Consider the following 15,997-nt stretch of genomic DNA (forward strand, 5'->3'; position numbering starts at 1 on the left):
TTTGGGCTGCACTTCGTCTGGCCCCTCACCTAGGACCTGTCTGCCTTGGGTGACCCTACTAGGGGCATGAAGCCCCTGACAGCATAGCTCCTAGGATCATTGGGACACTCAAACCCCTCCACCACGATAAGGTGGCAGCCCAGGGAGAGGTAACCTCTTTCCAATATTTCTAAATCTTTGGACATTACCATAAACAATGAAGAATGGTTCCTTCATCATTTTGACATTTAGTGCATATATCTTGAATATTACTGGACAGCTGATGAAGTTCGACAAAGTTAAATATGTCCTCAACAGTAGGGATGAGCGAGTACACCACTATCTATATTTGTATCTGTTCAACCATCTAAAAAATTATCTGTATCTGTATCTGTACTCGGAGTGGGCGGGGCCTAACTCAGAGGTGGGCGTAACATACCAAACGTAGAGAAAGCAGACAGTAAAATAAAAAAAAGAACCAGAATAGGGGCAGTGACTGACGCGACACGAGCCATTTTCAACTGTCTTGTCAAATGCACTGCGTATGTTGCACAGCTTCCGCTGCAGACACATATATGTGTGTTGGGAGGGGCAGGCGCTCTGTGACTGGCCAATCACAGATCGTCAAAACAGTCAGTTACCCAATGAGGATTTTCCTTCAGGACGAGCACAGATATTGACGAGTTTTACTCGTATCACGCTTGTATTCGTCAAAAATTCTTTATCTGTACTGGATTCTCGTCTGAAACGAGTATCCGGCTCAACCCTACTCATCAGCCACTTATATTGAATTAATTCAAACTGTGTACTGTTTTTTTGGTACTGGTTTAATTAATTATCCCCCCTATGTAGGCTGTAGAAGCATCCTGTCTTATACTTACTGTGGTTTTGTCTTTGTTTAATTCAAAATATTGGTCTATGCAGTTTTCTACAAATTTAACAAAGGTTGGATTCTTCAGTAAAGATGTTTGCAATCTCCATCTTTTGGACAATGCTCAACCATACCAAATCAAATTTCTATAGAGACTGTTAAATGGTCACTAATTAAAATACTATTGTTCCAACATTTTTTACCCCAAATAAAATACTATTGTTCCAACATTTTTTTACTTGATATTGTAAATGCAATTAAAAAAAAAAAGTCCATGCATCAATGGCTTTTATACAAACTTGAATAACATAAGTGATCCTCCAATCTTTTCTTCTTCATATATCTTTTATGTTTAGGTCTTGTATATAGTTGTGGAGTATTTTTCTGTTTTTATAAGGGTGTTGTCAGTTTGAGTGGATCTATCAGGCCTTGGTCTAAGGTGCAGGTAGTCCCTTCCTGTAATGTAGAGGCCCTCTAAGGCAAACACAGTTAAGAATTATCTTTTAAAATAGGATAGATAGGCTATCATCATTGGGGCCATATACATATATAAGTTTATTTCTTGTGACAGAATATTACTTTGGACGATAGTTTGAGGTTAGAAATGGAATTGATTTGTGTACAAGAATAGCTCCCCCATCAGCAATTTTATATCTGATGTGGCCAAATGTGTTTCTTGTATGATCGTAGATTTTAAACTTTTTATCCTTTTTAATATTTTTTTCACTTTGGCTAATTTTCTCATTCCCCTGACATTCCTCGCTTTTCTGTTTTACCATTTCCATATTTTGTTATATTCTACTCAAATAAAGTTTTGGGTTTGTAAATGTAAAGGTAAAGTAAACCTTAAGATGAAGATGCAAGTTTACACAAATATTCAAACACACACGTTTGCACAACACAAAACATGTCTGGAACCATCCCCTACTGAACATTAGCATTTCTGCTTGTGAAATGCATATCCCTCCCCTTGAAACAAAATGTGATTAGAGGAGTGATTAGAGGACGCTGATCCACAATACTGGTCGACGCGACCTCCCCAATAATGCTCTACAACCAACAGACTCAACCAACCATATACTTTAAATATGAATAATACTTTCACCCTTATCAAAAGAGTAGTAACTTCTTTCTTTTTTTAAAAAATATTATCTAACAACATATGAATAAAATTAGGTCAACTGAGCTTGAACCTTTGAGACACTTGAGAACAACTAAATATGTAAACATAATAACATATGTTTACTGCACACTTGAATATCTTCAAGTGTGCAATATTTTCAGGTTGTGCAGGAATCCACAGAAGGTGTTGATGTCTACAAATAGCTTTATGGAACCCCTGTCAGATGGGGACCGTCTCCGCAGAGAGGTCCTGGGTGAATGACATCTTGACACCATAATGCGTGAATTCTTGTTTCCTTGCTTCTCAACAGACAAATTCCTAGTCTTGAAATTTTAAGAAACGGACGAGCGCTGCTCGGTAATAAAGTTGAACAGTGATTTTTTTCCCCTCTGCTCGCTCTTGTACACTGAAGATATGCAGGTTATTTCTATTTCCATGGTTTTCTAGGTTGTCTTGTCTATCCTCAAGAAAGTCAGTGCATTTAATAGCTAATTGTAATTCACTTTGATGGCTTTTTCCTGTCTCAATAATGCAAGCTTCAGCTTTGTCGATAGTCATGACATCCTGTTTATCTCTGACGCTTTACTTTCCAGTGCAGTATACATTTTAATAATAATAATCAGTTTTTGTTGATTATCCTGTTTTCTGATTGTTTGATGCCAAAATTGAAAGTGAAACTAAAAATGTGATTATTTGCACAGCTCTCTCTCTCAATATAAAAAGCCTCATTTACCCCAATTAACAGCCTGAATATCTGTGCCTGACATGTTTGAGGTGTGTTTTAAGCAGCTTTGATCCTTTTTACATATTATAACCTAATGTGGTACATAGGATTGTTAGATTTAGAGGAATTTCTTCACATTGAAACGGATTAGTCTTCACATTGTAGAATTATTAGTAAATATTTAGTAATTTAATACATTTTTTACCTTTCTGCATTGGTCTGTTCAACCAAACCATTAAAATGAGGAAAACTAGTTTTAACTGTGCCAACAGCATGTAAAAATATTACAGGAGGAGAAAAACTAATTATTCAAAGATGGAGAAAATTAAAGTGTATCCTGTCAGATCATTTTCATTCTTTGTTCTGTCATTTAGAATTTCTAAACCCTAAGAATAAATAAATAAATAAAAACACTTATTTGTTGTTTATTTACATGAAAAGTGACATATGTAATTGTGACAGTCAGTGTTTGGCAGCTCAGTGTGAATCTAGTTGTGTTAAATGATTGGGTATAAAAAATGTTAGTAATGTTCTGGGGGCTGGTGGACTGGCCAAGTCTGGGCCTGTACAACTTGGGGTCAGCTCTGCACTACCCAAACACAATCCTCTGTTTTGATGCTTTCAATCTATAAACAAGCAAAATGTATAAATCTGATGACAGTACCAGAGCTGAGAAGGCAGTCTGTTTTCCCTGCAGACGGTGCACACAGAGTGCACACTCCTTCCTGCAGTCCATTGCGAGCCCCAGGAACACACACGAACCCAGAACCAGCATCCACAAGCAGCTGCTTTGTGCCATCACAGCCACGGACTGAGAACGGAAAAAGAGAAAACCTTTAAATAATTCTTCCTGTGGAGTACATATTTCTAAATAAAAGATGAAATATTTGTTGCTGTCATTTATGAGCAAAACAACAAATAAAACACAAAATGCCTGATGTGAAAACTGATATTACAAGACAGACAGATACACATAGATAGATAGATAAATACTTAATATTAATATGTGTGTGTGTGTGTGTGTTTAATGCTGTACTTTGATGTTATTGTTTCATTAACATTATCTTGTTGAATTGTATTTCTTTTTACTAATTTGTTAGATTTGCTTTATTTTTTCTGTTTTCTTCATTGTGGAATCTTGTTGCTGCTGTAACAGGAGACTAGGGCTGAATAAAGTGCCATCTGATCTTATCTCTCAGCTCGTGATTAAAAAATAACTCCATATGTTGAAAAGGGAATAATTAAAATAAACTTGTTGTATTACCATTAAGATCGTGTCTGACAGTCTGCACCTGCCGTACTGGAGTTAGTTAAAGATGACTTTCTTAGAAGCGTGTGTAATGAGTCTTACCTCCTTAGACTTTAAACAAAAAAGCCTTGTAGTTCTGGTCCTGATTCTGGTCAAAACGAAACGAGGCTGTAGACTGGGTCTTACTATGGAGGATCCGGATCCTGAACGGGTCTGGTTAACAATTTGAGTCTCTGACTGAAGTTATCAGGAGGAGAAAACAAGCGGAACGCTGCAGCTGAGCGCGCGGCGCCTTTTTAACTACTTTGTGCCGCTGACGTCACCGAGCGTTTACCTACCCCCATGACCTGTCCACGCTTCTGTCGCGCGCTTTGTTCGGTCTCATCACCCATAGGTGTAACTGACGGTCTCCAGTCTGCAGTTCTGTAGCCACATGTGGCTCTTTACTCCCTCTCCAGCGGCTGGCATGAACCAAATAACCATGGAATCATAAAAATGATAATGTGTGTGTGTGTGTGGGAGAGAGAAAGGGTGTGTTGTTTGTTAGCAAAATAGCTGGATACCCACTGGACGAATTTTAATGACATTTTCAGAAATTATTCAGTGAATGTACATCTTTAAGTAATTAGCTTTAGAAGTAAACCCGATTCAAGATGGCTGTCGCAGCCAACTGATTTTAAAAAGTATACACCAGTTAATTATGCAGATGTTGACTTACAGTCTAGTGTAGTGGTAGCTGAGACCGATCCTCAACAAATACTCTAAGCACCAACAGACTGCAAAAAATCTTTGTTTAAAATTTTTCAGCACCTATTTTGGAGTCCACTCTGTTAGTTAGCAACATGTCTCAGAGATAGACAGACAGACATATAAATACTTCATTGATCCCAGAGGGAAATTTATCTGGACCACTATGTCAGGATTCAGTGTGTTCAGTCTCCCACACCCTTCATGTGTTCCAGGTTGTCCACCTGAGTGGTGCTGCTGATTGCTCAGGAAGCAGCTCAGTTACTTACATGCAGTAGGTAAGGCTGAGCTGAACTGTTGAAGTCTCCAGGTGAAGTTCAGCCATCAGAATAACTTCTGAGATTTCTGATTATTATTGCTTAGTTTGTTTAAACTTTCCTGTACTCTTTGTAGACACATATGGTTGTCCTGCCCAGACTTATGAAATATCATTTGGAAAACACTGAAATCCCCCTAACTAAAATCAAAAGTAGTCAGCTCAGCTTCCTCACCTGTATGATTAACCTGCTTGCTCACTTTGCCTCACCAACACTCACCTGTCCTGGGCACCTGGATTCCCACTATGTTCGAAAACCTGCAAATCACAGAGAAAAAGTAAGAGACAAATGCAAAGATCTAAAAATTTATCTTTGCTCCACTCACCTGAGGAAACATTATAACCTCCATTCTGGTCCATTCTGCAGATATTGTAAATATCTACTTCCTGTCTCCTTCAGAAGAAATCCACAAATCTTACCTGAGTTTCTGAGTGAGTTTGTGGTGTCAGCAATTCAGAACCCTGTTGTAAAAAGCACAAATATGACATACTGGTTGGATTTGGATGACACATTCAGGAAGTAATCAGTGAATGTAGATCTACAACTAATTACCTTTTGGAGTCAATCCAATTTAAGATGGTCACAACCAACTAACATTAGAAAACCCAGAAACGGCTTTAACTCAGTCAATTTTGCATTCAGTATATTGACAAAAATGTGATGTGTTAGTAGCTGAGACATATCAACAGCACACAGTCTCAGTATCAGATCTGACAGTATTACATGGGATCGCACATTACAATATTTTCAAGACCTGACCAAAATATATGATCTTAGTCTAACACTGTGGCATGAAAGGTCAGCAGGCGAAATGCATTTCTTCAAAGAATGCTAGTGTTACAGGTTCTGAGCACACATAACCATACAACAGTTATTCTGCTAAAAAAAAAAGTTAATGAAGCAGACAGAACCAAGTTATAATGTTGCTGCGTTGACTTCTCTTTGCAGAATTACGTAGGAGTCAAAAAGTGTCCAAAGCACAGTAGTGATGTCCTGCTCACATCTATTGGCATTAATGGATATTACACCTCAAAATATGCCCACAAAGATTGAAAGTATTAAGTTCATAAAGACTAAATTTAAGCTTCTTGATGCTTTAATGAAAATCAACAGCATAGAGTATAGAATACATTTGATTAAATGGGCAAACAAACAAACAAAAATGTGAGCACATTTTTTGTGAGCATCACACTAATCCTTTAAATATAGCTGCTTTCTGTCCATTATTATGAAATGTATTTTGTGTGTCATGATCAAAGGGTGTTGGTGTTAATTTAGGTAGTTTGAGTTTATTTATTGTTTAGTTATTTGCTAATATGTGATCCTTGATTTATTTTTTGTTTATTTTTAAGATTTCTTGGGTTCAGCATAAGCATGTTTCTGTTAGTTTTCTTCTTGTGTTGTTTATCCTTATTTTCCTTGTCAGTCCTACTGTCTGCTTCTCATTATTCATCTATCCTTCATTTGCTATCAGCTCAGCTGTACTCACTTGTTCATTGTCCCAGTACTTACACAGTCACTGTCCATCCTACTGGATGGACAGTGACTGTTCCTGCTCCCTGTGCTCATTGTGCTCCTTGGTTTGCAAATGTTGGTTTCTTTTATGCTGCCACATCACCTTTTTATTTTATTAAAATTATGTTCTCTTTAGTCCCTCAGCTTGTGTGTCTATATTTGTGGTTCCTTTAAAAACTCAACATTGTGACAGAGGGCTCTGACCACTGGGAGCCAGAAGACACCAGTATCTCTGGTTAGAGGGGAATATCCAGGAGGCTAAAAACCATGACTGCTGTCAGGGTACTCCTTTGACTCTCTGCTTCAGCTCTGTGTTTTTTCACCCAGCCTTGAAGCAGCCCACGAAGACAACATGTCTTGGTGGTTGACAACAGGCCTCTTCTCCCATCAGTTCAACAGACTCAGCTGCCTCATGTTTGGTTGGTCCTTCATCTTCTCCACCTTCTGAGGATAATCTCCTTGATTTACATCTGGCTTTGGAAACTTTTTAAAATATTGTAGAATGGGGTCCAAGCCCTCAAGACAATGTGCATGCAGCTGACGCAAAAGATTTGACTTGAATGTATGTTTTGATGACACTCCAGGTATGACTGAGGTTTATGAGGAAACTGAAGAGGCACCTATAAGACATATATCTATGAACTAATGGACACCTCAGAGAAAAAAACTGCTCACAGAGAGTGCCAATCAAGGTCTCTGAGCCACAGCTAAGCCTGTCTCCCAGGCCTCTGTCACAGCCCAAAGCCACACCTCCAGACTTCGGAAGCTATGGAAAACTTTGGCCCTGTGTTGTTGCTGTTTTTTAAACTTATGGGGATTCTCCTGAGACTTCAGTAAGAGAGGCGCAGTGGAAGAAATGCTCTGGATGTCGCGATTGTTGCACGGAGTAGGACAGTTATACTCCGGAGATTTTAGGCTTTACGGCGCCTTCAGCTGGGGGACAGACGGCTAAACGTTGCAGGGTAAGCTAACGCTGTTGTTTATAGTCCTATTACTTTGCTACCGTTCCAAAATTGTCTATCGTTGTTTTCTTCGCTCTTTATGCTTTCATCTGGGCACAGCCATGACCAATGAGTGAACAGGAGCTAAGCTTGTGTTACCAACAAAAGCAGGGCCAGCCCGCTGGCCCTACTCCGAAGCAGGGACCGAAAAATCAGGGTCCGGCCTTGAAAAAATGCAGGTGGAAACGAGCACAAAGCAAGCCGAGTAGAGTGGAGCCGGGACCTTTAGAGCCGGGGGAAAAGGGGCATATGGCCCCCACCTACGTGTCTGCGTCATAGAACCAAGATCCTGTTTCCAAGTCTGAGAGAGTCCAACTGAACACTGATGTTTCTCACATCTCCAAGAGGGTCACACAAAATGTCAAAGTGTTTCAGTTTTTAACCTCCAAGAGGCTCCTGTCCAATGACAATGGCTCTCAGTTTTCAGCCTCAGAGAGGGTCCTTGCAGAAAACAACCCCTGTCAGTCTTCAGTCTCAGAGAGGATCCCAGCCAATGAATCCTCTCTCTAGTCAGTCTCCAAGGTGGTCTCACTAGACGTTGATAACGTTCTTCACTCTACAACAAGATCAGGAGGACACCTTTCCTCTTACTGAGTCTGAGGGTGTCCAGGACTACACCTCTTAGTCTTCAGTCTCTGAGCGCGTTCAGGAGGATGCCCCTCTCCTTCCAGTGTCTGATGGGGTCCAGGAGAATGTCTCTCCACTTCTTGAATTCGAGGAGGCCCCAAGCACACCTCTCAGTCTCAACCCTCCAAGGGGGTCCGAGAGGACGCCACTCCTCAATCAGCACCTGTCCTTAAGAGGGGTTAAGTCAACCCAGCTCTAGCCTTTGAGAGTTCGTTGGAATCCCACAGGCAAATGACAACCATGATGAGGCAGAAAGGAAGTCAGCCACAACCAAATACCTACAAAGAGTAATGCAGGTCCTGAAGAGAAAGCTGAATGGTAAGAACAATGAACAATGAGAGGACGCAGGTCTTTCATGTCCCTGACTCTTTATCCACACATACTTCTGCACAGAAGTAGCAGCAACAGCTCCAAAAAAAGATCATTGTTAACATTTGTGTTTTTTTCCTTCTCCATCTTCTTTTGCCTTTTATCATTTAGATGTAGAGTTGGCCTCGATTAGACAGCAACTTTAAAATCAATACACACATGCTAACAATTGCAGCATTCATATTTAATTCCGTAAACTCAGTGTGCAGAGTCTGATGTCATATCTTCTTCTGCTCATGCAGGCCATTTCGGGAAATGGAGACTGTTCACACTGGAGTCTGATGGAGGTCACATTTGAAATGTAATGTGAATGACCATGCAAAAACATTGGATTTGAGTAATTTGCAGTGTGAACATAGCCTAAAAGAAAGTAGGGGGAAATAGAATTAGTAAGTGTCAGAGCCACAATATAAAATGAAACAACTGAGTTCCTAGAATACATAAGAAAGAAAACCTTTAATGATGAACTGCTAAGTAAATGTCTGGGACTTGAGATGTAGAAGTGGAGGATCAGTAGGAACCATCATAGAAAGACAAGCCCCTGCACACATGTACCACCAGCAGATTAAGGAGATGGCTGATATCAACAAATCCTACCAGTGGCTAGAGAGGGCTGGATTAAAGGACAGCACAGAGGAACTAATCATGGCAGCACAAGAACAACAGAGGCCAGGGTCTACCATGCCAGACTGGACCCAAGATGCAGGCTGTGCAAAGATGCCCCTGAGACTGTCCAGCACATAGTAGCAGGATGTAGGCAAGCTAAACATATAAACTATTACAGCCACTTGGTTATGAAATTCCATGTATGCTTTGCCTACCTGCATCTTACATGTGCTCTATGTAATTGTATTTGTCATTATTGGTGTCATTATATTGTACTTTTATTTGTTTGTCTTCCAATAGAAATTACACCTGGACCACTTTCTTTGTGTCTGTTTCTCTTTCCTGTCTTCTCAAACCAGCTCTAACCATTCAAGGCAGATGTTTCCCCATCCTGAGCCTGGTTCTGGTTCTGCTGGAGGTTTCTTCCTGTTAAAGGGGACTTTTTCCTTTCCACTGTTGCCAACATTTCTGCTCAGGATGGGAGATTGCAACAAAGTGAAGACTCGACAATCTGCTGTCTTCCTTAAATAGATAACACTTACTAATTGGCACTTTATAATGTGTTGTATGTGAATGTTTATGAGCTATATAAGTAAACTGAAGTGAATTGAATTGACTCTAGCTAAAGCTACACACACACACACAGGCAAAGAAATTATTTGGCCTTTGGGTAATAATTAATTAGACCACGTCCACACTGACTGTTTCTGTCGTAATGGCTATATTACAGTGAGTAGCAGGTGTGTGTGAGATGATTGATTAACTGATCCACAGCTAGAGCTCAGTCCTTTAAAAGTTTCACTTTTTGTGTATTTTCTGATGTGGAGCCTTAGAGTGTGTGCCCTTACAATTCCAAGGTGAAAACACATCAACAGCAATCAGCCCATGAGTCAGCAAAAAGTCATAAGGTCAAACTGAGACATATTTCTGCAGACGAACAGATTAAAGACAGCTGTCAGTCTCTGAGAAAAGTTCAGTCCAGAATCAGACAGTGCAATCAAGCAAGAACACTTTATATGATTGAGTTAGACTCAAAAAAGGTTAAAAAACAAAAAACAACTGGACTTCTATTCTGTAGTTGAAGACGTTTCGCTTCTCATCCGAGGAGCTTTCTCAATTCAGAAATAGAGAGTGTGGAGTTGAGCTTTTAAAGCTGAGATGTGATGTAAGCTGGATTGCTTGCAGATTGTTCTCACTCTACTAACAATAGAGGCTCGTTAGGGTCCTTGTTTGTCTGACTCACTGATGGGCCCCTCTGGTCACATGAATGCAGGTGTTGCTTGGAGTATATAACTAATTAACATTTCGAGTCATTTAAATTCAACATGGTTGATTAGGCATTTGGCAACACAAAAATGACTTTAACTCAGTCCATTTTACAGATATTGAGTTGAAATTTGATTCCAACTCATAATCATTCATAATACATATGCTGATTGTGACATCCTGGAATATCACATGGGATTTTGCATAACGTTATTTACTATGTTTGACTAAGACAGCTACAATGTCATAATTTGATGATGATCTTGACAAGAACGTCTGACATGAAAGGCAGCAGACGATACGCATTCATCCAAGTAACGCTTGGCATTTAAATTATAATAAATAAATGCTGTTTTTTTGTTCTTGTAGGATCTTAGCCTTAGATCTACTCACTTGTGTTGAACCTGCATCCACAGAATATATTCCTAATGTTTGCCTTTTCTTTATTATTTGTAGTGAAGAATGTTTCTGCTCAGATACTATTTAATGAAGCTAACACTAAGCTCTGTCTATTCCACAGTCTGTGAAACAAAATGAGACCAAACACCTATCCATCAACTTGTCAGCAAAGAGATCAACAGTGACTGTAAATAAAGAGCATGTAAAATGGATACTTCCCATTTTCCAAAAAGTCACTGTTTTCATTGTGCTATTTAAATGTATTTATATAGAAAAATATCAACTCTGTCAGAGAATAAGTAGGCAGTATTAGTCAGGAGCTGAAAATAGTTAGTTATATTTGTGCTTCATTTTATTTTTGAAAAAAAGATTGTTGTTGCTCTTAGATTAGGTTGATAAATCAACAATTGTCAGGTATACATTCGTCATCAGTTTCTCTCTCTTTCTCTCCACGTCATTTTTATCTACATAAACTGTTTTAGTTTTAAAATATTGACACTGTCTCCTTTAAATCAAATATGCAGTGTAGTAAACTTAAAAAACAGAATGTTTGACTTGAAATATGACATTATGAGTCCAAACAGCAACAGGCTGTTTATTTTTTTAAATTCCCTGTCCTATCTGAGCCCCACAGGTGGCTGTCAACATCCCCGTATGTTTGACAAACACAAGCTTTTTAATTAAGAAAAGACATTTAGTTAACATCACCAAGCTGCTTTACAATTTGTTTGTCAGGAACCTAATTAAAGATTAACCTGCATGACGTGTGTGTGTGTGTACTTGGTTTTTGTCACCTTTTAAGGACCTTTTTCTGGTATAATCAACTACAATGTCAGTACCAGAAGTCCTTATGGGATCTGATATGATGGAACTTTATGTTTCGGGTTAGTGGTTAGATTTACTGCAGAAGGTAGTGTCTCACTGGACTGTGACTGTTATGACTAGTTAGCAACTCAAACTTGCTGGACATTTCTGAGAAAAAAAGGTGAAATTTCTACTGCAGTCTTACTGAGCTATAAGTGTTCACAATCAAGTGACTAGAGAGGCTTGAATCCAGATCTTTATTGAACAATTTTTGACATTCACAACTAATGTTTCTGTGCACCGCTTGCAGAACTGTATTCTAGGCTGTGCATATTATTTTGTGGTCCACCTACACCCACCTCAGCAGCTGCCCTTTTATGATTTAATCTACTGTACACTTTAGAAATGAAAATGGGCAGATTTGGACCTGGATATTTGCCTCAAAATGGCCCACTCCCTGTTTAGTTTAAGACATTTATCCTGTTTTATTGAAAACAGAAAACTGTAGATATTTCATCAATGTGAGGACACAAACCTGATAATATTTGTATATAAGATTTTATATTTCAATCAAAATACCATTTTTAAAATTTGTTCATTAATATTCAAATGTAAGTTTATTTTTTATTATTCAAGTCTTAAAAAAAGAGTAGATAATCAACTGACAGTAAAATGTTGAACGTTTGTTTGATGCCGAAATGCAGCTTAATTCTCTGAAATATAAATGTTTGTTAATATAAAAATTTTAAGTCTTGCATGGTAAACTCAAATTGGGAACCACAACTTAATTTCATCACTGACAATAAAAATGATGAATTAAAGGCAAAAAATCTATTAGATTTTTTTGTAGAAATACCTCTTACTGTCTTCTTGCATTTCACTGGCAATAAACTCACCCTTTTAGATTAAATGATCCTAAATAAATGCTGAGTATTTGATCAGTTTTGTCTTTTCTCAACTCCACTGTTAGTCTGCCGTTTCCCCTTCAGTGGTCTAACAGCAGTGAATGTTACATCAATGTTCCGCTGCTGGATTCTTAGCAACAAAATAAAATCAACACACAGAATCTTTGGTGCTCTCTTCATATACAGCAGTTTTTTAGCCATATTTTTTCTTGATTCCTTGTTGGTTTGTGTTCAATAAACTAAACCACTGGTCGCAGGAATGATTTATTTTCATTATGTGTTTTTCCATTTTATGGTTTGCATCTATCCCATGTATTATACTAGCTGGCTCCTTTTCAGGGTGAATCTTTTTTATTAGTTTTTGCTTTAGTGTTTTGTGCTATCTGTCTTCCTATCTAAGTGAAAATCTTGAAACTTCATCTTGAGGGTAAATGGCATTTGAGATGATAATAGCTGCATGTGTTTACAAGTGTTCAGAGGTTAATCTAGCTACTTCCTCTGCGACTGAGTGAGACATGATGGTAAGAAAGGTGCATGTATTATACAGTCACGAATAAAAGAAAGTCTAAATTTAGGATTTTACATATCAGGACATAACAAAAACAATGTGGTATTTACCAGGTTCTAAAATGATTCAAAGATAACCTCTAGTGAAGAAAAACAGCACAAATTCCCCAGTGTCAATTTGTATTAAACAAAAACTACCCTTGCTGTTTCCATGGGATTTTCAGTGGTTCAGTATCAACCAGGAGCTGCTGACCAGATGTATTTATTAACTGATAACTGATAAGTGGTACCACCTCTAGAAAAGCAGGAGTTTTGTCAGTTTGTTGTTTTGGAGCATAGGGTTGTGTTAACACACTGTCACGGTGGAATGGCATCAGCAATGACCTTAGAGAAGCAACTGTTGCTGCCCATCAATCTGGGAACGGTCAAAGGTGATTTCCAAACTATCTGGAGTCCGCCATTTTTTAGAGAGAAAGATCATTCACAAATGCAAAACATTTAGGACAACTGCCAATCTTCAAAGGAGTGGAAGTCCGAGAAAATTCCCCCCAAAGGTCAGACCCTGCAATGCTCAGAGAAATGAGGTCCTTCTCAGAATCTACAGGCCTCACTTAGCAGGTTAAAGGTCATGATCATGATCTTACAATTATAAAAGACACATTGCAGGAGAAAGCCTCTTTTTAAAAAGAACATGACAGCAGTACTTAGGTTTGTCAAGTTTCCTCTGAGTGAACCACAAGATGTCTGTCCTTTGGGCAGATGACACCAAAGGAGATCTTTACTGCACAACAGCAAACACAGCATATCAACCCAAACACTTCATACTAAGTGTTAGCACAGTGGTGGAGGGCTGATAATGTGGGCTTGTTCTGCAGCCACAGGACCTGGCCATCTGGTAATTGAGTGGACCATGAACTCCTCTGTAGACCAAAGGATTCTAGAGTCAAATGTGAGGCCATATATCTGACGGCTGAAATCTGGACCAAACTGGGTAATGATGCAACAGGGCAATGATCCCAAAACACAGAAATACTATGAGGTACTGTTGTCACTTGCAAAGAAGGAAATTGGCACCAGAGTAAGAGTCCAAACTCTAGAAAAAATTTTCATTTTACTTCACAAATGAAATAAAAAACCAATGTTTCATGTTTAGGATCCTCATAGTGGAATCTGTTGCATTTTGTTTACTTGAGGTTAGATTTGAAAATTTTAGGACCTGATAAAGACCAGATCTGTCATGATTGAGGGTAGACTTCTGACCCACATGCAGAATCAGACCCGGAAACAACTGGTGAGTAACTACTTTTATTAGAAAATAACAATCTAAGGTTCTGCAGGAGATCCGTGGGTCTGGGTCCGATCGTCTGGAGGCAGAGAGAACAGGTTAATGGTCTGGCCAGAGGAGGGTAAAGTGCGATGGGGAATCCAGGGTTTTAAGCTTACGTCTTCTTGGGAGGCTTTCCGACGGAGGGGGGAGGCAGCGAGCAGAGGGCTGGAGCGGGCAGGCAGGAGAGGCTCAGAGCTGCAGACAGATTCACCGGTGGAAATGGACCAGATCCTGAACCTGAAACAGAGAACTTGGTGAGGGGTTGTCAACAGGCAGAGGTCTTTCTCGAAAGAATCACGAACGCTAGTGTTTCTGAAGGAGGCGTTAACGAGCTAGAGACTACCGTGGAGGGATAATCATCCGGCAGAGAGGAGAGGTCCAATGGCTCCTTAAATCCTCTCAACTGATGATCCAACTGGCTTCAGGCGTGCAGCTCCACTCCGGACCACTCCCCCCCACGGGAAGCCGAAGGGGAGAGAGGCCTTTCTTAAAGAAAAGGCCAAAACCTGACAAGATCATTTTTATTATGCCCTGATACATAACCCCCAAAAACTGAAAGAACGTAGATGTTTTTTTTCTGTGACGTACATGTGCAAGCTTGTTGTACTTGCAAAGGTGCTGTGCTGTTTTGGGTTAATAATGCAAATAAAGGTATATTATTCTTATGATGGGCAGTTTGTGTCCCACTCCTATCATTTATTGTTCTGTTACATCTAATTTATTTTCTTTTATTATTCTCCTAAACCCTTGGCAATGCAAAATACACCCAAAAAACTACAATGTATGAAAAAGATCAGTTAAGCTGTTTATTTTCTGTAGAATTATGAGACAAAAATCTGAAGAAGTACTATTACTACTAATGAGGATGAAAATTGCATATGCAATTGATGTATTATAATTATCAGTGATTTTGTTACAAAATGTCTACAGTATATTTATCTGTTAAGATATATTTGGCAATTATGTGTCTTGCATTTACTTTACAGATAACTAGAGAAATACTGTATAATTATTATAATGCTACTCTTTAGAGAGAGAGCCAGCTTGCAAAACAGTCCAAGCTGTGTAATTCTTTAATTATGGTTGTCAAATACATTATCTACATCTGTCAATCCTTGAGTCTCAAGTTTAATTAAAAAAAGAAAAAGCCAACAATACTTCTAGTCTTGACCTACACTCATCAGCTCTTGATAATATGAATGCTCCAAGACAATTCACTCCTCAATTAAACCAATTTTTTATCTAAATTAAACTATTATTATTATTATTATTATTATTGGGGCCTGCCAGCAGTGCATAGAAAGCAGTACAATGCCTTGCGAAGCAAGGCATTGTACTGCCTCATGCAATGCATGCAGGCACCTCTTACTCTACACCGAATAAGGTGTCTCTTTATTTATTATTCTTCCATTACCCTTAATGCAGCCCGAACCGGGCAAAGAACCCCCACAAATTTTATATCAGAACGACCGGCTCGGTCTCGGCATGAGGGCTACTACTTTTATTCACGTTTCGTGTTACTATGGCGACGTAATCGCCAAAAAACACGCAAAAATTTCGGAATGTTCGTGAAATTTTGTCAGTTACACTCTAACCTCACTAACGAGCTAGAGTGTGGAGCTGTCTGAGCACAACACATTTTTTAGCGAACAAACTGCTCC

At 39.0% G+C, this 15,997-nt stretch overlaps 1 protein-coding gene across 1 annotated transcript in view; it reads right to left on the reverse strand.

Annotated features, from left to right (window-relative positions):
• The window catches only part of LOC108249510 (proenkephalin-A), a 31,251-nt gene extending 27,026 nt beyond the window's left edge, over positions 1-4,225 (reverse strand). Inside the window, exons 1-2 of the mRNA XM_025002182.2 lie at positions 4,049-4,225; positions 3,362-3,508 (exon numbers count right to left, since the gene is read on the reverse strand). Of these exons, the coding sequence (XP_024857950.1) occupies positions 3,362-3,496 (135 nt within the window). The 5' untranslated portion in view covers positions 3,497-3,508; positions 4,049-4,225. The remainder of the gene's footprint in view (positions 1-3,361; positions 3,509-4,048) is intronic.
• Between the last annotated feature and the right edge of the window lie 11,772 nt (positions 4,226-15,997).

Source organism: Kryptolebias marmoratus, linkage group LG20, assembly GCF_001649575.2.
Source record: "Kryptolebias marmoratus isolate JLee-2015 linkage group LG20, ASM164957v2, whole genome shotgun sequence".
In the NCBI taxonomy this organism is placed as follows: Eukaryota; Metazoa; Chordata; class Actinopteri; order Cyprinodontiformes; family Rivulidae; genus Kryptolebias; species Kryptolebias marmoratus.